Genomic DNA, 21,823 nt, shown 5'->3' on the forward strand with positions numbered 1-21,823 from the left:
GAGAATAACTTATTCATTTGAAGTTTTAAACAATACGATGGAATGACCGCGTGGATAAAAATATTATTATATATTAGAAAGAAGAAGAAAATTATATGAGAGTTCAGTTTTGGACTGAATGGTTTTGGCATATTTTTTGTGAGAACTTTTTATTGTGAACACCAAACTAGATCTCAATTGTTTTTGGTAGAACTGAAATGCATCTTCACTCTATGTAGGAGGAAACATAGGAAGACGAGGGAAGACAGCGAAAGCTTCAGAACTAGAGAATGAGACATCATCAATAAGTATCACTTTGCTTCAAAGACGTAGAAATGGATGCATGATCTTAACAACAAATGCAAGCTGATCCTAACAAAATTAGCAAAAGAATAACAATCTGTAACATTGTAATAAACATTTTACGTACACAAAGTATACGGTGAGGTGATTGAACTACAAATATCTATACCATGAGGTGATTGAATGCATGTGTAAAAAAGTTTCACTGTCTGCATACAAATTAATGTAATTATCCAAATTAAAGTCATGTAGCCGACCCCTCTTAGTGGGATAATGCTTGATTGTCGTATCAAAATTAAAGGTCATTCCGATGAAGCTGTAAGGTAGCCGCATTCAACAATACAAGTACAACAAGGTCTCGTGTATGCTTAAAACTCTAAACCTAAGATGTGGTTAAAGTAACTTGGAAAGATCAGGGTTCATAAATCAGTATTGGATAATCAGTGTTAGCAACAAGGCCAAGATGTACATGATCCTAGCCTAACTATACAATTTCCTTTTTGTCAAATATAGAGTAGGAAAAAAGTATATTAGTAATTTTCTAAAAAGGTAAATCTGGTTTGGCGAGTTGATAAGCAGTTCCAAGTCATGAGTCAGTATCATTGCCACATTCCGAGTTCTTAAGAAGATGATCCTGGTGAAAAGGATCATCTGTACCGTGCACAGAACTCAACCTGGGAGAGTAGTTCCAGCCTGTCATTTGCTCAAGCTCATAGCCGTTACATCTCATGTCGCATTCCTCCTGGAACTTCAGGAAGAACATCGATGACCAGTAATCTTTTGCCAAGTTCTGGGAAGTGTATGCAATATAAAAAATTTAGATGAAAACTATAGCCGCAACAAGGATAATTTTAATCAAAGGAGTCCTATCAAATTGTTTTGAATGTAAGGAACTCACCGTTTTCATCAGCTGCACGATTTCGTTAAGTGCATTATGAAAGAGATCAGCACGTGCGAGGTTCGAAGTTGACAAAATTTCCTGTTTGCTTCTGTGAGAGATGTTTATCTCCATAGCTGCGCCTGTAAAATTACATTTTAGCAAATATTAAACACAGGCACCCTACATTTGGAAGGAAAGCTTGCAAGCACTTGCTTCTAATTTTTTTTCTATAAAGTTAGAAGTCTCTTGGTATTGAACTCATTCACTGAAAACCCTACCTGTGAGACATTCAACGGTGTCTAAATGAAATAACTGTGTTTTTAAGGAGTGACCGAGTGAGAGAAATCCAGTATAACAATTTTGGCAAAGACAAAAGCAGGATGTCATGGACGAGAAAACAAGACATGATGAAGAAACAAAGCTATCTCTAACAAAAAGTACCAACCTGCGACTATGTACTTCTCAATAATATGCCGTGCCATATAGATTCTTCTCACGCAGTCATTTTCCGATATCTTACTTAGCTCATGCACTTCATCAAAGAAGTGCACGCTCTCCCCAGCCAAGCAACTGTAAAATATATTAAAACATTAATATGTTATTTTGTTGCATAAACAGAAACAAGGTTTTTTACTTTTCATTTCTTTGCTGTTTTCTTCTATTTTGATGTATAGGTTCAAACATTGTTTTAAATTGCAGTCCGCAACTGCAATTGCGGCCGCAATATTGCTGATGCGTTCGCCTCCGCAATGGCTTCGAGCCGCAATTGCGGAGTGAATTAAAATCACGTATGCGACCTGTCAGAATCTGAATATTATATATTTAGATGTTGAATATACAAGCACTAATCTCTCTATATAGAGTATTCTAACCTAATGGGCATTGCTAAAGATCCAAACATGAATTACAACTAATAATACTAAAAATAACCATAGTAAAATAAACTATGTACAACACGACTGTATTAAGAACTGCATCAGAAAATTTCGTCCATGTTTGTTCGGTTATTCTCTTCAAAAATGAAATTTTTTGAATCACAGGTCTCGATCTTATCTAAATGTAATGAAAAGTCTTAACTTTAAACACTTCTAAATTGTGTATTTAAAATATCTCTCGATAAATATTCTCGCTGCAATTTGCTCCATAGCACCCGCAATCGCAATATCCGCAAGTGCATCCGCGGCCGCAATTTAAAACCATGGGTCCAAAACTTTCTAGACTCTAGAACAAGATTTATTAAGATTCATTCATCTCAACCAGGATTCTTTAGTCTCAAGTAGCACCTATTATGGTCACCTATTTCACTTAAATCATTTTTCTTAAATAAGAGAAACCATAATTCCGCAACAAATGTCTGCCTACATACTGGAGTCAACAGAAGGACATTTTACCTGTCGGAAAATGCCATAAAAGACTGCCTGAATTTCTTGTTCATGAGAAGCTTATCCAACGGTTCATTAGGATCTATCCTTGAAATTGGTTCACTTTGTGCTAATACCCCACTATCAGGTATGCCCAAAGCCTGGCCCATTGTGCGAAATTCTCTGGATTCTCTTCTCCTCAAGCTGATTTGCGAGAGCAGTGGTTGTGAACTTGATATTGAAAAGAACGCCAGAACAAGTATGCTAGCCTTTAAATAAAGACAACATAAGATGAAGTAAATAAGAGATTCACAACATGATTAATGACATTGAATTCATATTTCCAATTAATTAACAATGTGTTATTTCATTGTAATGCAACAAGAAGCAGTAGGAAAGCATACCAAAACTAAAAGAAGAAATCTGGAGGCAACTTGAAGCCATGAGATATTGTCATGAATTTCATTAAGTATGTAAGCAGTAATCCATGCAACTAACAGAAAAAATTAGCAAAGGTTAAATTATTGAGGCCACCAAGCTGAGACATCTAGAAGATATATGTTAGAATACAACAACAACCAAGTCTTATCCCACTAAGTAGAGTTAGTTACATCAAACGATGCCATAATGTTCTATCATTTATCATAATCCAATTCATAACTCTATATCTTGCAATATATGTTAGAAAATATGAAAAATATGTTGCAATATCTTGATTGTATGTTCAAGTAATTTAAAGTATCTTAGATTATCTTTCAGGCTTAGTTTTCATATTTAAAGGATCAGGGTTATCTTTTGTAATAACATTCTGATAGGATGAAGTCTGGGAGAAAACCCTAATGAAGTCTGGTAGTTGTAATTTTCTTTCTTCATCAAAGTCCATCGTGGTCAATAAATATTCCATTCCTTATTCCCTAATAGTTAACTCTACTTTACCAATTGGTCCGACCTGTCCTTGTTGATGCACCCCAAAATTGTTGATCGAGTAACTGCAGTGGAACTTTGTAGGGAGCATTTAGAATTGGAATCTGGTTTTGAGTCATTCCATGAGAATGTGTTCACAAAGATTCATAACAAGATTCCCAATGTGTATTTGGCACAGAAGGATGCACCTCAGACCAGTTCAATGACGACTTCTACATTACTCGACAGATTCCGCCTTTCTACAGAGAAGGTGGAAGTACTTCCTTCCAATGATGCTGAAGCCGTTGCTTGATCACTCATGCAGAGACCTATTTTGAATTACAAGGTATCTCAGAGAATGTTCGTATTCAACTCACCAACTTGAGCATGGAAGGTACAAAACTTAATTGGTTTAATTTGTGGAGGGATTCTTCAGAGTCTTTGGAGAGGGATTCTACAGAGTCTTTGGCGTGGGAGGGTGGGAGGATTTGAAGGACGTGAAGATAATGATGAGATTTGGGGGAGGGTGTCTGGATAATCCCTTCAAAGAACTGAAAGAGCTGGATCAAACAAGCTTGGTGGAGGAATACATTGCTGAATTAGAACTTTATTTGTCACGGGCTGGACGTTTTCTGGAACGGCAATTTCTGGGGTATTTTATGGGAGGTTTGCGTCATGATATTTGTACTCGTATTCGTGCCATCAAACCATGCAACCGGTATCAAGCTATGCAACTAGCACGTGATGTGGAGTCCAAATTCGTTGTGTTGACTCAGGGTCAACTGTATGGCTTGCACCTCAAACAGAGTCAGCCCCAGATTGGGCTCATTCTAACATACCGTTTTAGGCCCAACGAAACGGGGATTCCACGATTCCCTACCAACATGGTCCATATTGGGCATACTACAAATTCGGGTACCATCTGTTTCCAGTCGGGATTGCCATACCTCTTGAGTTTGAGTTTTAAAAAAATTTCGTATGGAACTCGCGCCGAGTTTTGAGCTGAATCAATTTTTATCGAGTCGAGTCAAATTCAGACGAGTTCGACTCGACTCGACTCATTTCCAGCCCATGTGCAATGAAACAACTCCGATTGATTATATTGGGAGATGACAAAGCTATTAACGAGGATGGAGAGATTGTGGTTCTCAGAGCTAATAATGACAGAGAGGGACAGTTAGGATCTAGAGTGAAAAGGTGATGGGCGTTTTCTGATTATCTGGTGTCCGGGGTGCCAATGTCTTAACAAAGAAACTGGAGGGGTAAGTGCGAGGTTTTCATTCCGGCCCTCATTGCAGTGGGGCAACTCATATTTTCATCTTATCCCCCTATTTGTGGAAGCCTTGTTTTTTTTTATTATTCATATTAAACCAATGGAGGTTTGTTTAGGTGATGATCATCATATCTTGACCTTGGGCAAATCTGAAGGAGTGAAATTGGAAATCGGAAAGGTTGACATCAACTTAGAAGCGTATGTGTTGGGGGTGGTGTGGTTGAAGACCTTAGGGAAGGTGACAATGGATTGGAAAGAGATGTCAATGGTTTTCAACTATTGTGGGCCGACACTACAACTGAAAGGGCGGCACAACACAGGTATGACTGTCACTTTCTAGAGTTCCGTGACCACGAATGTGACGGAAGTGGAAGGGTACTGTTGGTCTACAACCATGGAGGTTGGAGACTAGAGGTTGAGCCCCCCCACAGAACAATAAGCTGAAACAAATGTTGTCCACATATGCAGCAGTTTTCAAGGAGATTGAAGGCCTTCTACCAGTGAGAAATATTGCTCAAGCCATTGTCCTGCAATCTGGTACAGGACTTGTGAGTGAGTGCCAGTATCGTTATCCTCATTAACAAAAAGATGAGCTCGAAAAGCAAATCAAACTCCTAATGCAGCATGGGGTGATTCGTAACAGTACCACTAGTGCTTTCTCTAGCCCTTGATATTGGTGAAAACCAAAGATAATTCATGATAGGTGTGATTAGATTATAGAGCTCTTAACAAGGTGACACATTGCAAGACAAGTAATGGATGGATGGATGGTTAGATGAGCTCCACATCGTGGGGTATTTTTCTAAATGGAACTCAAGTCCGGGTACCATCAGATTCATATATGAAAGAAGAGGATATCATAAGATAACTTTCCGTGCTCGTGAGGGAAACTATGAGTATTTGATGATACTGTTACCCACACTACTCACACTTGCTACATTCTCAACACTCCCCCTCAAGTGAGTCCACAATACTCCCCCTCTCAACACTTTCCCTCAACACTTCCCTTCAAGTGTGAGTGCACAATGCTCCCCCTCTCAACACTTTCCCTTAAGTGCCCACTCTTGTGGCGCCGTTGACTTTCAATACAAGTAAGCTGGTCCCTTTCACGAACCAACGGCTCATGATACTATTTGTTGGGGGAGTTTTTCACTAGGGAGTATTGAACATTGTGGGACTTCTTCTAGAGCAAGACCTTTGTGAGAGACACACCACATATTCATCCAAAATCTTAAAGTGATATGTGGGTAGGTTCTCTCACTTATAAATGCTCAAGTCTCCACATTTCCAACCAATGTGGGACTATTACCCACACTACTCACACTTGCTACATTCTCAACACTCTCCCTCAAGTGTGAGTCCACAATGCTCCCCCTCAAGTGGAAGCTCTTCTTACTTCCACAAACTCTTGTACCGCATGGAACGTTTCTTTACTCACCATCCTTGTGGCGCCGTTGACTTTCAATACAAGTAAGCCGGTCCATTTCTCGAACCAAAGGCTCATGATACCATTTGTTGGGGGAGTTTTTCACTAGGGAGCATTGATCATTGTTGGACTTCTTCAAGAGCAACACCACATTTTCAACCAATGTGAAAGTATTACCCACACTACTCACACTTACTACATTCTCAACAATATTATAGTGCATATTGGAAGGCTCACTTGAAACACTTGACGTTGCTTCTGCATGTGTGCTTCAACAACATTGTTTTGTAGTCGATCACCATAAGTGTGCTTTTGGATAAAGGCAGGTGGAGTACCTAGGCCACGTTATTTCAGATAAAGGTAAAGGAGTAGGGGTTGTATTCATGCAGTGAAAGCACCCTATAGCTTAGTTTAGCAAGGATTTTTTGGGATCTAAGTTGAGTAAATATGCTTATGATAAAGAGCTTGTGGGCCTAGTTTTGGTCATTCAACAATGGAGACACTATTTTTTCGGGAGAAAATTTGTAGTCTACTCTGATCGGAAGAGTTTGAGTCATTTGATTAATCAAAGGATCACTACTTCCAATCAACAGGAATAGATTATGAATTTTTTGGATTTTGATTTTGAAGTCATGTATAAAGTAGCGGTGGAGAATAAGGTGGCTGATGCATTATCCTGCCAGCATGAGAACTTTGAATTGAAAGCAATGCATCTTATTTGTTAAGAATATGTTATCAATCAATTAGTATTGATTGATATTCAATTAGTCATAACTATAATTGATATTATTTCCTATTGTATATTCCCTATTTGCATATAAATATACACCATGTGTGATCATATTAGACACACAGAGATACAATTACAATATGGTATCTAGAGCTGGTTGACCTACTGTCTTCCACAAAATAAAAATAATTTTTTTTTTTTTTTTTCTCTTTTTCTTTCCGGCCACCCACAGCGCCGCCGCCGTCTCCGCCGCTCCTGTCGACTTTTCGGCGAGATTCCTATACGCCGGAATCGTCTCCTACAGATCGGCCAGATTCACTGCCTTCCGCCGCCGCACGCATCCGCACACGTCTCTCCTTCATCGCACGTGAATCTCACGCGCCGGACAATCAGCCGCGCATCCGCTGCCCCCAGCCGTCGCCGTTTTTCCAGATCTGCTCTCGGTTTTTCGTTCCAAGCCATCAAATATCATGGGAGATACCGATTCCATCATGTTCACTAAAATTCCACTTATTCCGTGTGAGAAACTGACCGGAACAGCCAACTACAACATATGGGCTGGTGCTGTCAAGATGTGGTTTCACGGTCAGGGATATGAGGATCACTTAACTACAAAAGCCGATACTATTCTCGCCGCCAAACGCGATAAGTGGAAACAAACCGATGCTTCTCTATGCACTGTGTTATGGTTTTCCATAGCAACTAATCTCCAAGCACAGTACCAAGCATATACCACTTGCTACGAGGTTTGGGAAAAGGCCAAGAAAGTCTTCTCAAATGATGTCCATAATCTTTACAGTGTCATCACCAAACTCCGCTCTTTGAAATTGGAGAATATGGATATGCAAGGCTATCTGACTCAGCTTGACGCGTTAAAGGCAAATTTCACAACCTTAATGCCCTTTACAAAAGATGCAACAACTTATGCTGAACAACAAAGTAAGTATTTCATGGTCATGGCACTTGCTGGACTGCCATCTGAACTTGATTCCGTTCGGAATCAGATTTTATCAGGTACCAACGTTCCTAACTATGAAGCAATTAGTGAACAATTGTTACGCTTGGCTACACCTCATGCTTTTGGACCGGTCCCTACTTCCTCTCCCACTGAATCATCTGCTCTTGCTTCCCACTATCACGGTCGTGGTGGACGAACCGGTGGACGAGGTGGACGTCAAAGTATTCGTTGTAACTATTGCAATCGTTACGGTCACATTGAAGCCGATTGTCGTACAAAGGCAAGAGAACAACAACGACAACCACGGATCGCTGCTGTTGCTCAACCGGATATCACTAAAGATGTCACTATTCCCGCCGCTGATTACAATGATTTCCTCCAATACAAAGCAGCCCATCAACAATCATCATCTGCCGCTGTTGCTCAGTCGGGTAATCCTGTAGCTTTTGTCTCTACATCTTCACTTGGTCCTTGGGTCCTTGACTCTGGGGCATCTGATCATATGACTGGTAATAAATCTCTTTTATCTCATTTGTCTTATTCTGATTCTTTGCCTTCTGTCACTGCCAGCTTGAGTCATTTGATTAATCAAAGGATCACTACTTCCAATCAACAGGAATAGATTATGAATTTTTTGGATTTTGATTTTGAAGTCATGTATAAAGTAGCGGTGGAGAATAAGGTGGCTGATGCATTATCCTGCCAGCATGAGAACTTTGAATTGAAAGCAATGCATCTTATTCTATCTAGCAGCAAGGCAGAGACCATATGGAGGTCAGGCAAGACCCAGTATTGAAAGGGATCATTGCAGCAAACCTGGGTATGAGCTGAAAGGAGGGGTTCTGTTTTACATAGGCAGATTGGCTATACCTGCTGCATCTCAGATTATTGACACTTTACTAATGGATTTTCATTCTTCTCCTAGTGAGGGACATTCCAGGTATCTTCGTATTGTATGTACTGAACAATGGCAGGGACACTTTATTGGCATGTAAATATGAAAAGGGTGCAAGATTTTGCGAAAGCATACACGCCAAAGGCAAAAATATGAGGCTACCACTCCAATGGGGTTGTTACAACCTCTTCTAGTTCCAGTCTTAGTGTGGAGTGAAATTTCCATGGATTTCCCTGTGGGTTTGCCTAAGTAGTAGTATATCGGCTTTCTAATTGTCATTTTATTCCCCTCAAGCATCCTCTCACAGGTCATATTGTTGTTGATGTCTTTGTGAAAAAAGAAGTGAGATCGCATGGTGTTCTGGACTCTATTTTGAGTGATCCCGGTCGAAACAACCTAAATCGTGGTCTCATTGGGTTTCTTGGGCTGAATTGTTGTACAACATTTTTCATGTTTCTATAGGATTCACTTCGTTTGAAGTGGTGTATGGGATGAAGCTTTACGCCAAGTCAAATACAATCTCCATAGAGCTGGAGAGCAAATGAAGTCATACGCCGATAAGAGAAAAGATGTACAGCATGCGTTGAGTGATTGGGTGTTTCTTAAGCTGAGGCCTCATAGCCAGCAATCGTTTGTAAAATGAATCCACCAAAAGTTAGCTCCATGGTTTTTTGGGCTGTATCAGATCACTTATCAGTTGCAGTTACCAGAAGCATCTAGGATCCACCCTATTTTTCACGTGTCTTAGTTGAAGAAGGCTATAGAAGACTATGTGACTACTGAAGAGCTGCCTGTCAGTATAGAGGTTGATAAAAGTGAAGTTTGACCTAAGAAAATCCTGTCTCGGAGGGACTGTATTGAGGAGGAACAACACATGAGAGAGTGGTTGGTGAAGAACTTTTAAGGCCTTGATGCTGCGGATGCTACTTGGGAGAAAGAACTTTTGCTGAAAAGTCAATTCCCAGAACTTAGCCTTCATGACAGGTTGTTTTGATGGAGGGGGTGATAATAGGATGTAGTCTGGGCCAGATCCTAATGAGGAGGTCCTAGTGGGCCTAAACGATGACAAGAGGGCCATAGTTTAGAGGGTGTATGAGAGAAAGGAGAAGAGAGAGGAGAGGGGAACATGGGAGGGGACAACTCGCTATTTAATTAGAATATTCCAAAAGAGGGTATGGGGATTGGTGCATTTTATGAGAATTCTGATGGAACCCCCTTTCTAGTAGGCAGGAGAAAGATTGTGATAGAAACCAACTGATATATTAAAGAAAATAGAGAAAATCTCTTTAAATTACAAAATAGTACTACAGAACTTTGAGGGTCTGCCCCTTCCCTAATGCCAAAATAACCTTTTTCCTATAATTACCCACTAGCTCTCTTAATAATTCAATAACAGTTACAAAACTGAAGAGTCTAACAATACCCTGCCTCTAAAGATTCACCTTGTCCTCAAGGTGAAGGATAAAATAAGTGTTCATCAGGATCCCACAACTTGAAGTAGAGTGACAGAACAAGGCGTGAAAGATGATAATGAATGCATGGATCAAACACTCTTTTAAGAGGTATCTTTGACTCCAAAACATAGCACGCAGCAGTAGGCCTTAACAGCGGTTGGATCAAACCAGAGAAAATTCACCTTTCACCAAGGACCTGTCAAAATCTGGCGGCTTCAGCAGCCGTGGAGGTAGGCTGTCCAACTTGAGTGAAGCCCATCTCTCTTCGGTAGTTGTTTTAGCTAGTCTCACCTTTGATTTGAACACAATACTCGCCATGTCTATCAAAGTGTCTGCTGATACGGAGAATTTTGCAAAAATTTACTTTTCTCTTGTTTTTCCACATTGACATTCACGGACGAATTTTCGGCATCTTCTAATTTTGCAATTTCTACCTTTTCCTCAATTATCACTTTTGTTATGAGAGTGAAATTTCCTTGATTTGTTTCTTCTTGTTGAGGGTTGAATGTGTGAGGCAGTGACGACTCCGTTTCCAATTCAGGTTTCTCTTCTTGAATTCGGCGTTGCCTCTGTTTTCCTGTTCTTCCTTTTCTGAATCTATAAGACAATCGAAAACCTCTGGTTGGAATTTCTAGAGAATGGCCTTTGAAAAATCCCACCAACAAGTATTTGGTTGGATGGCTCTCCTTCCAAAAAATTCACCAATCAAGAGCATCTCTTCTCAATGCTAATCCAACAACCCACCAAAGCTTCATCTCTTCACTCATTATTCTTGACCCAAAATATTGCTATGCCTGGATCAGCCACCAATAGGCCTCCCTTCCATTAAATTTTAACAAATCTGCAGCCATTTTCATGCCAAAATTTCCAGCACACCCGCTGAATTGCTCTAATACCAGTTCATAGAAACCAATTGATATATAAAAGAAAATAGGAAAAATTCCTTTGAATTACAAAGTAGTACTACACAACTTTGAGGGTCTACACCTCTCTAATGCCAAAATGACCACTTACCTATCAAATTTCACGATGATCAACTCTCCAATATCTTCCCCTATTTATTCTAAACCTAAACACTCTGAATTAATAATATAATAATTATAATAGTTACCTGCTAGCTCTCCTAATAATTTAATAAGAGTTACAAAACTGAAGAATCTAACAAATTGTTTTTCTCACCTGAGGAGCCTAAGCTCTGGTAGTTGTAATCTGCTTTCTTCCAAATTCCACCGTGATCAATGAAATTTCATTTATTATTCCCTGGTTGTTAACTCTCTATCACATTCAATGCATCATTCTTATCATATGAATTTAATTCTATTAATTTGAATTTTCTTTTCCTCCCTCAGTTACTTAAAAGACTAACCCTATATCTCCTCCAATATTCAACCTCATATTTTGTGACACTAGTTTGATTCTGTAGTAAAGAGGGTAGACCAGATAGAGAGAAGACAAACAATTAGAGGAAGGGGAAGATCTAGAAAGATTATCAGAGAAGTTATTAAGAAAGATCTCGAGATTAATGGTTTGGATAAAAACATGGTCCTTGATAGAACATTATGGCAAAAGTTGATCCATGTAGCCGACTCTACTTAGTGGGATAAAGTTTAGTTGTTGTTGTAGTTTGAAAACAATTTTAATGGATATAGGTGTTAGGTTTGCCTATGCAAAGCAGTTCCCAAAGCATAGTGGTTATTCCCTCCGTCCTCACTAGTAATATCAATATTTACTTTAAAATATAGAGGGAATAACTAACCTATTTGTAAAAGCAATTGTCCCTAAATGACTAATCTCTCAATTTTCAATAAAACATTAATGAGTTTTTTTTTCAATTGTACTTTCTAATTAATACTAGTTGGATCACTTCCAATTTTCACTTTGCATTTATGATAAAGATGAATACACCAATACATGATAAAGATATTTTAGAAAAAATATTCTTCTTTCTTTCATTTACACACTTTTATGAATCTATATAAAATGGTCAACTATGCCGTTCACTTTGGGACGGGGGAGTAATAAATATGCAATAGATATAAACATTTGAAAATATTGCATTGAAGAGCTAACATTGATTTCTGCTTCAGTTTTTTAACATGAATTTTACTCATTTTGGCTTAATGGTGAATTCAAGAACACTGGTATTCACGTTAGAGTACTAGTTAGTGGTTAGTAGGAAGCTAGGAGCTACTACAAAATTGATAAAAATATACTGGAGAATCTTAGAGTCTGGGAAAAAGTGTACCAATGGATACGGATGATACAAGTATTCCTCGCCAAAGGTCTCTGAGTTCATCAAACCTGAACTCTATATGATGAACAGCAGCAGTTACCCCAACCAAAGTGGCAACATACAATGAATGAAGGCAAACAACTGGTATGGTCCACTGAGCCGACATGTGGCAACGATTGTTAAGAGGCTTCTTTATATGGATAACTAGAGCATGAATTAATAGCTTGATTAGAAATAAATACAGGAAAATAGCAACTTAGGCTAGGCAAAGGGAAGATTCTGGCAACCATTTCTAAAAGGAAATCCTACCAAGTGCCCATAGAGTATTGTCTAAGGAATAAAAAAAGGTACCTTTTGTATAGAAAATGATATATTTAATACTTCGACAAGTGTTTGCCATGTATTTCCAAGACAGTTTTCTTTTATGGGCTCCTTAAACAATACTTAGGGCAATTGTTTGCATTGACCCTTATAAATTCCACAAGACGCCGAGAGTATTATGGACATATTGTAGAAAGATTTTGAAAAGAATAACTCATTTAACTGAAGACATTGTCCAACAAATTTTTGAAAAAAACAAACAAGAGTTTACATAAAAACAAATAAGAAAATGCAGCTCTAAGGCAAAAAAATTAAAGTACTAGAATGAATTTATAGCTAGTAGCTACCTTTACTACCAGCAGCAAAGTGTATGGGGGACACAAACAACAGCAACAAGTAAATTAAAGTTGATTCAGATTCTTACCAGCAGCACCAACAATCCAGGGAAATAGAATAAGTGGAATTAAAAAGAATGATCTGATAAGTGGTAATCGCCTCCTGAAATAGCAGTAAGGAAATCTAAATTCAACTCACAATTGACAAATGGACAGTGCCTCATTTTGCACTCACTAAGCAATGAGGTGAGTACAAATAAAAAGATACAAAATAAATTAGTGGTTATATTTTTTTCATTGCAAGAAAGGAGCGGGGTAGAAATGTTAAGGGTGTGGAAGTGCTTAGTTCCCATAATAAAATTTACAACTACTTGGCAAAGTGCCACCTAAGGCAGCAACTGAAGCTATAGAGCCTAGCAACTCAACATCAGGTTGTCACTTACTTGACAAAAATAAAATATAACTGAAATGCTTGTGTTATGCGGCAGCTCAACAGCAAACCAAATCCTAGTGGACCTTCACCCCAAACTGAAAATAAACATGAAGTACGGTTATGCTAACAACAAGTAACAAACATTCATCTCATCTGTTCGACTATGAAGTATAAACTATTCAGAATAGATGGCAAGAAGGTAACCTGCCCATAAATAGCATGACTTCCAATGCCTCTTTTCAAATTTCAAGAAACTGTTTGACATCTGCATAAAAAAATATAGATAGCATATACTATTGTAACGACTTAAACACTTTTTTCAAATCAATGATATATACTACATAAAGAACATTCTTTGTACCATAATTGATAGAAGAAGGTTGAAGCTAGCAACAACTTGAATTACAGGTATCCAAAAACCACTTCCTTTAGTACGCGGAACCTTGTGAACTAGGAAGGGAAATATTGACCATACGAGAAGCCTGAAAGATAGAAGCCACCATTACCAATGGCACATGCATAAAAAGTCCAAATTATATATATTTGAAACAATCTACGCTTCAACAATAAGGTCAAGAAGCATCTGGAAGAGATTATTTGGACCGGCGTAACTGTTTTGAAGAACTTACAAAAATAGGTTATGTTATATTCATAAGCTGCTTCTCTTCTCTCAATAGCTTATATCAGTAACCTAATTTTTCAGCTTATAAATAGTATTAGAACTTGGTGAGTTTTCAACTATAGAAACAGCTTACTCATAAACTCATAGATGATAAGCACCGATTGAATAAGTGCTTAATTCAGGTGTGTATACAACAAACGCCCCTAAAGGCCAAACCGAAGCACACTAAATTGAAATCACAGAAATCATCAGAGAATAAGCAAAGTGGTAAAGGAAATTAGAAGTTGTGGATAAATGAGATTGATGGAGGCATTTGAACAAACAGGTGGCGAATTGGCAGAGAAACTTACAGAATTAAGGAGAGAATGGATAGGACAACGGCTGCGTAGTCAGTGGGACAGCCACCTTGGACGGCACAGTGATTCGCCATTCAGTAATCATCTGAGGTACAGAATTTGAGTTAAGGTTGCATTGATTGCTGACAATGTTGTTCTCTTTGTTTTCCTAGTCAACACCATTTCCACCTGATGTTTCACACTTTGATTTACTATTATTACTTTTTGTCAGGATTTCTTAATATTTTTAATCCTCGTTCTTCTTTTCTAAATGTTTTATGGGTTAAAAGCTTTAAAGAATAGGTACATCTAAAATGGTGAATAATCGGTACCGGCTACTCGTGGTACTTTATTTTTTCTCTTTATTCAGTTTTGAATAAAATTTGTGATTTTCTCAAATATCAATATAGTATATTTATGTGTTCTAATTTTTTTGTTATAATATCTTTTAATATTATTTTTGGTTTTTTTTAATTTTTAATAGTGGTGTTTTGTTATGAACCTAACAATTTAGTTATCTACTCATACATTTTATAGAAAATTCTTATTTCATATTAACGCACCCGTACCTTGGTTTTTTTTTAAAATGATGTATCCTATACCGGTGGTATCGTACCCGTACCTATGCATCATATGTTAAAAGTGTTTTTACTTATTTTTTATTTTTTAAATTTCCTATTTTAGGAAATAATTTTTTTTGTCTTAGATTCTCATCATAATATTTGACGGTATAAAATTTATGATATGGTATACTAGGTCCGGAAAAAAAACAAGTAATCGGCCCAAACAGTCCAGTCCATTTAGTCTGAAGCGATTCGGGTCGAGGTATTCGAGTGGGGCGGACTATTCGGATGGCAACCAATGGTTTGTGCTGAATTAGGGTGGTCAGTTTCGGGTGGGGTAAACAGGCTCTGCGAAATATGAATTCGACCGAGCCATTAAGGAAAATTTCATCTCATACCCGTACAGTTATACGTATACCCCACATTTTGTTTAAAATATCAATTTTATCCTCGCTTGTTTTTAACCAATTTACCATTTCACTTTTAACCATTCAATTGAGACTTCTGAAAATTGCATTATTCAACCTCGTATGATAACACATTGGAAAAGACTTCTGGTATGTATTTTTTCTTAATTGGAACACTTTGTGGAAGACATCCGGTTTAGTGTGAAACGTGTTCCGGAACACTAACTTGAAAAGTTCCAGTTTAGTTTTAAAAAAATATCGTTCCGGCACACTTAACATATGTGTTCCGGTTAACACACTAATATATACCATAACTCTTTCCTAAAGATTTCTGGTGTGTTATTTATGTGTTCCATAACTCTTCTATGAATTCTTCCGGTTTGTATTGTTAATTTTTTTTTGGATAATTTTTTATCGTACAGGTATGGAAATTCTTCCCCAAATATGTGTAGATACTTCTGGTGCTTTTTCAACTACTCAAAGATTTGGTACACAAGAAGAGGCGATAAGGTGGATTAAAGAGGTTGGAATCTATAATAAAGTAATTGTTATTATCACTCGTTCAGATACTGAAACAGACAAAAGATGGAGAAGTAACAAATTAATATTTGGTTGTGATAAAGGTGAGAAATACAAGGATACTGATAGTGGAACCCAAAGTACGACAAAAAAATGTGAATACCCATTTAAAATCAGGTCGACTTCGCCGAAAGATGGGTCTGACTAGAAGATTGATGTAAAATATGGAGTCCATAACCATGGTTTACCTGATAGATTAGAAGGTCATTCATTTGTTGGTAGGTTGACCACGAATGAGAAGCAACATGTCGTTGATTTGACAAAGAGACATGTACCACCTAGACACATATTACTTTCCTTGCAAGACTGAGATCCAGAGAATGTCACTCGGATCACACAAATATACAAGCATAAGAGTATGATAGAAAAGAGATAAGAGGTCCTAGAAGTGAGATACAACATTTGTTTAAGCTTATTAAGGATATATGCTATGTGTATTGGAGTAGAAAAAGAGATGACTCGGAAGTTATGAGAGAGATATTTTGGGTCCATCCCGATTCAGTTAAGTTGTTGAATATTTTTCCTATTGTGTTAGTTATGGACAACACCTACAAGACAAACAAATATAGACAAAATTTGTTTGAAATTGTTGGCATGACATCAACCGAGTTGACTTTTGCTGTTGCATTTGCGTATATGGAGTCTGAGCAGACATATAACTTTTGTTGGGTATTGGAGAAACTTAAAGAATTGTTTGTGAAGAAAGATTTGTGTCCACAAGTGATTTTGACAGATAGAGATCTTGCTTTGATGGAAGCAATTGAAATTGTGTTTCCTAGGTCGATTAATTTGCTATGTAGATTTCACATTAACAAAAATATTGGTGCGAAATACAAGCAATATGTGATGAATGACATGTAAAAGACAATCGACACATTATGGATGGAAGTTGTTTAGGCTACTGATGAGGTTGAGTATGATCAACTGTTGCATCAACTTGAGAAGGCATGTGTTGATTTTAGTGGATTTATTAATTATGTGAAAGACACATGGTTGACTCCACATAGACAGAGATTTATTGGAGCATGGATTAATTGAGTGCTACAATTGGGTAACACGACGACTAATCGTTATGTGTTATATTTTTTACTATGTATTAATATTTTCAATATGTATTATTTTTAAGGTTGAATCTGCTCATTGGAAGTTAAAGCAGATGTTGGGAAACAATATAAGTGACATGGTCAAATATTGGGAAGCTATGAATAACAACTTGAGGTTACAACTGAGCAACATTAGAGTTTCTTTTCAAAAAAGATTTTACGAAGTTGAGCACGCGTACATAAGTCTATTTTATGATCATCTGCGTGGTTCAGTGTCTCGAGCTGCTTTGAGATGTATTGCTGGGAAGTTACTAAGAGTTGATTATGTTGGAACTAACAGGCAAATATGTGGTTATACTCTTAGAACATCTTATGAGTTACCTTGTGCTTGTGATTTAGGAAGATACACACTTGGTGGTATATCGATATCAATAGATGATATCCATGTTCATTATAGGAAACTAAGTATGGAAGTTGAGTTAGAGGTAGATGCAGATGATGGATCAGAGGTGGATATGAGTTGTGCAATAGATGAGTTATGGAAATGCTTTAGGTCATTAGATGTTGTTGGGAAAAGGGCATTAAAAAGTAGGGTTTATGAACTTGCCTACCTCACAATGACTTCATTGTGTCCCCACCTGAGAAATTAAAAATCAAAGGAGGAGTGAAGAAGAAAGGAAAAAAGCCAATATGATATGATGTTTATAGGGACCCTTCGTATCATGAGTATGTTGACCAAGCATCTCAATCTTCACAGAGGTAATATCAACCATCACAGACTTCGAAGAAGTTGAAATTATCAAAGAAGCAGCCACAATCAAAGAAACATTCCACTCTATAATTTCCTAATCATATTAGGTCATACATTGAAGATGTAGTTAATATTATAATAGATGGTAATTATGGATTTAGATTCATTGCATCATTGCATGGATATGGTGAGGATGGTTGGTCAATGGTTCACCGAGACTTGGAGTTGGGAATAATGGACAAGAAAATATCAAGTTTGTATGACAGGTTATTTTGTAATCGGTTAGCAGAAGTGAGAGAATCTTTGATGATGGAATCATTTGGTCTACAGCCACCACAAAAATAGTTGACTCTATCAGATATGGGTTACTTGATAGTGAATCGCTATAATGTTGTACTTGTCTATTTGGGCAATTTGTGCATGACTTCCTTTCCTATGACAAATTCACATTCACCAAATGTCTCCATTTATTGCATTGGTTTTGTTAACCAAAATCATTGGGTTTAGGTACGTATTTTATTTTATATGACTTACTGTTTTAATTATTTTACTTAGTTAACTTTATTAAATATATGACTAAATGTTTTAATTATTTTTATAAGGTAAACATGAAAGAGAGGTTTCCATTGCCACCAATCACATTAGATTGGAAGAAGTTTTGTTGTCTAGCAGCAACTTCTTGGATGTTAGGATTTGCAGGGCGTCTACAATATTGGCAATTACTTACGTCTATATTAGCATGAATATGTAATCAAACATGAATATTATATTATGTCATTCAATTTTAACACATTCAGTTCTAAAAGTTAATACATAAATCAATATGAACGAGAAATATACAAAAGTTCAAATAAATCAGCAAACTACGGGTCGTCCTCTTCAACATTAACTTATCTGAGATAACGATGAATCAATATAGAAACACGGGCCCAATTAGGATCAGATGGTCCTGCTTCGTAAACAGGAACTAACACCTCTCTTGGCTCATCACGATGGGGCAGGACCAAATGAGGATGCGAAACACAATAATACTGTTCCAGGTATCCATCATCTATATTCGATGGAGTGGTGGCCAATATTGTTGGACGAATCACAACAACAACACTGATGGTAACCAATCCACTCAACATCAATATCATTAGCCATCTTACAATTAGGAGGTGGGGGTGGAACATACTACCTGTATCCGAACTGACGTATACATCTGTCAGGAAAGTATGGAACAACTATGTCACCCCACTTCATACACCCCCTATACAGACATAACTCATCAAACTGACGCCATACTCTATGATCCTTGAATGGATGCCATGTGATGTTGGCAGGTCTCAGCTCGTCCAAAATAGGTCGCAAGTCATCCACTTTCATGATTCCTTGCTTATAGGACCATCTTATCGCTCGAGGAAGACCAAAATTATCAGCTGGTTTCCAATTCTCTCCTTTTTTCCAGCTGTTGGAAAGTACTCGTGAATCCAGTACTATTACAATATAAAAACATAATAAACAAAATAAATTAAATTAATATACTAAATAAAATCAATTAACATATAATAAACAAAATTAAATTAAATACTTGTGGGAGAGTAGGATATCTATCGAGCTGCTTACAATTAAACATGGAAGTATCTCCGAGGTATCTGTAAAGGGTAACCAATGCAGTTTCTCAATTGTATCCCGAACATCTCTCTAAGCCCGTAAATAGTAAGAGGTATCATGCCTCGACAAGCGTAAAGGTCTTGTCGACAAAAATTATGGAACCCACCAACATCAGCAAATACGCTCTAGTCGCATATGCCCAGCTAGAAGCAACTTTATGCGCTATGAATAAATCGTATAACCACTCCAACTTATATTAAGAACCCCTGAAATTACGAACATGTGTCTGTGTCTCACTTTATGACACTCCTAAGTAGTCAATAACAAGTTCAACAACCTCTTTAGTGACATCTTGAGGGCTCCAGAACACACCCCTGATGGGAAAGTGAAGCAGACAAGAGACGTCATCTAGAGTAATCCTCATTTCACCAAACGACATGTGAAATGAAGATGTCTCTAGATTCCATCTCTCCACAAATGCAGATACCAGGTTTGTGTCTATCTTCGTCAAACTGATTCTCTGAAGTGAAGATAATCTAGACCTAGAAACCTAACTCTCCATCTGTTATGGAAGAGCTTGTGGAACCCTCGATGTCATCTTAAGCCCGTGTCCAACAACCCTCAACTCTTTCTTCGGACCTCTCTCCTGAAAACAGTTAAAACACATATTATAAAACAAAATATAAAATATTCAAATATTATTCAATATCAAATATATGTCGTTTACTTACCTCATCGAACCATAAATGTCAAAAAACACGATTCTTGTACTTTACCAAAAGAGACGTATCATACGCCCCTCTTGGAAAGCCAACTGGATCTGTTATGGATAGATGCGCCCCATCCTACACTACGATCTGGAATCCTACCGTCCTTGCCTCGTCTTCGAACCACTATAATTTTTTTTAAAAATTTAGAAAAAATTTATTTAAAAAAATGCACCATAATACTTCTTAAAAGAGTTCCGGTGTGAAAATCAAACCACAAATCCGAAACACTTTTAAGAAGACTTCCGGTGAAAATAATGCAAAACCAGAAGTCTTTTAAGAAGAGTTTCAATTCAAAGTTTGAAAATCGGAAGTCTTTTAAAAAGAGTTATGGTTCAACGTTTGAAAACTGAAGCGAACCTTACTAAATGTGTTTCGGTATATTAGCTATGAACCGGAAGACTTACTATATAAGTTCCAGTTTGCAACGGCGAAAGTGATGTTCCGGAAGTCTTGAAGCGAAAGTGAAGTAAAAAGTGGAAATTTCAGAAATATAACTTATTTATATAAGGGCATTTTGGTCCAAAAAATTATAATGTAGGGTTAGAGGGATAATTGATGGGGTATGAGGTAAATATTTTGCCATTAAGTTATATACATCTCATGTCCAACCCAATTTTATCAAGCCCGCATATATAATCTAAACTTAAGAGAGAAACTTTAGTTTTCCCCCTTTGATGTGCTGTGAAACCGTCTAAATGAACTAAGAGAAGTGAGAAGAGGAAATCGAACCAAACTCTCATTCTTCCATTTCTAGAAAAATAATTCGTTTGTTTTTACTTCATCTTGTTGTTTATACCTTTCTTTTGTTTCTTTTACAGTAAACTCACAACAACAATGTCAAGCAAGATTATTCACTTTCCTTTCGTTTCTAAGAAGATCTAGAAGGTTTGTCTTCACTAATCACCTTTCTAAGCTCACTATTATTTTCATTTTATAAAGTTTTTATGCTAATATATGTTTCTCTATGTTTCAGTATATTCAAACTTCTTTTTTGCTAAAGATCAAAGGTACATGTTTACTCATTACTATGTTTTTAGTGTTAAACTGTTCAAATCTTTTATTTAAAGATAAAGTATTAGCTATTTCTTTTTTCTTTTTTCTTTTATGTTTGTTTCTATTTATGTTCGCCGGTTCGAACTTGGAAAGATCCAAGATGGTGGCTTAAGCAGGAAATGAAGCAATAAATGTGAAAAATTATGAATAATTTTGATTCTCTATGTATATATGTGTATATTTTGACTTTGATTATATATATATATATATATATATATATATATATATATATATATATATTGTGTTAACACGAGTTAAATTTATAAGAGACATATAGATATTCTACATTTATTAGTTTTAATCTTTTATATTTTGTTTTAATACCTCCATTTGCGTTCTTTTTATGGAGATATGTAAGGGGCTGGAGAAGTTGGAAACACGCAAGGAACTGGAAACATTCAAGGAGCTGGAAATTTGTATAACAACAGTAAGTTTAAGTTTATTTTGTGTATGCTTATATGAGTTTAAACTAATTTTTTGTTATTGTTTATGTTATTGCATGTATGAGTTTAGGTTTATTTTCTGGTTATGTTTGGTTGTTAAATAAGAGTGTATGTTTTTTATTATGTTTATTACTATTGATGAGTGTCAAATTGGACTATAATTTCACATAAAAACTT

At 37.0% G+C, this 21,823-nt stretch overlaps 1 protein-coding gene across 1 annotated transcript; it reads right to left on the reverse strand.

Annotated features, from left to right (window-relative positions):
- Positions 1–587: 587 nt before the first annotated feature.
- On the reverse strand, positions 588–14,692 carry LOC127083041 (regulator of G-protein signaling 1). Its single transcript, XM_051023269.1, has 11 exons — positions 14,457–14,692; positions 13,846–13,966; positions 13,689–13,749; positions 13,495–13,579; positions 13,141–13,214; positions 12,408–12,599; positions 2,928–3,016; positions 2,554–2,792; positions 1,608–1,732; positions 1,181–1,302; positions 588–1,072 (listed from the first exon to the last, which is right to left on the reverse strand). Exons 1-11 carry the CDS (start codon positions 14,534–14,536, stop codon positions 869–871), a joined length of 1,392 nt encoding a protein of 463 aa, XP_050879226.1. The 5' UTR covers positions 14,537–14,692; the 3' UTR covers positions 588–868.
- Between the last annotated feature and the right edge of the window lie 7,131 nt (positions 14,693–21,823).

Source organism: Lathyrus oleraceus, chromosome 5, assembly GCF_024323335.1.
Source record: "Lathyrus oleraceus cultivar Zhongwan6 chromosome 5, CAAS_Psat_ZW6_1.0, whole genome shotgun sequence".
NCBI classification, from domain to species: Eukaryota; Viridiplantae; Streptophyta; class Magnoliopsida; order Fabales; family Fabaceae; genus Lathyrus; species Lathyrus oleraceus.

Excerpts from the sequence above, each read along its gene's own strand:
- LOC127083041 (XM_051023269.1), bottom strand. The coding sequence starts at position 14,536 with ATGGCGAATCACTGTGCCGTCCAAGGTGGCTGTCCCACTGACTACGCA. Across the intron at positions 13,750-13,845 it reads ACCTTCTTCTATCAATTATG|ATGTCAAACAGTTTCTTGAA; the intron begins GTACAAAGAATG and ends TTTTTTATGCAG. Across the intron at positions 2,793-2,927 it reads GATTTCTTCTTTTAGTTTTG|GCTAGCATACTTGTTCTGGC; the intron begins GTATGCTTTCCT and ends CTTTATTTAAAG.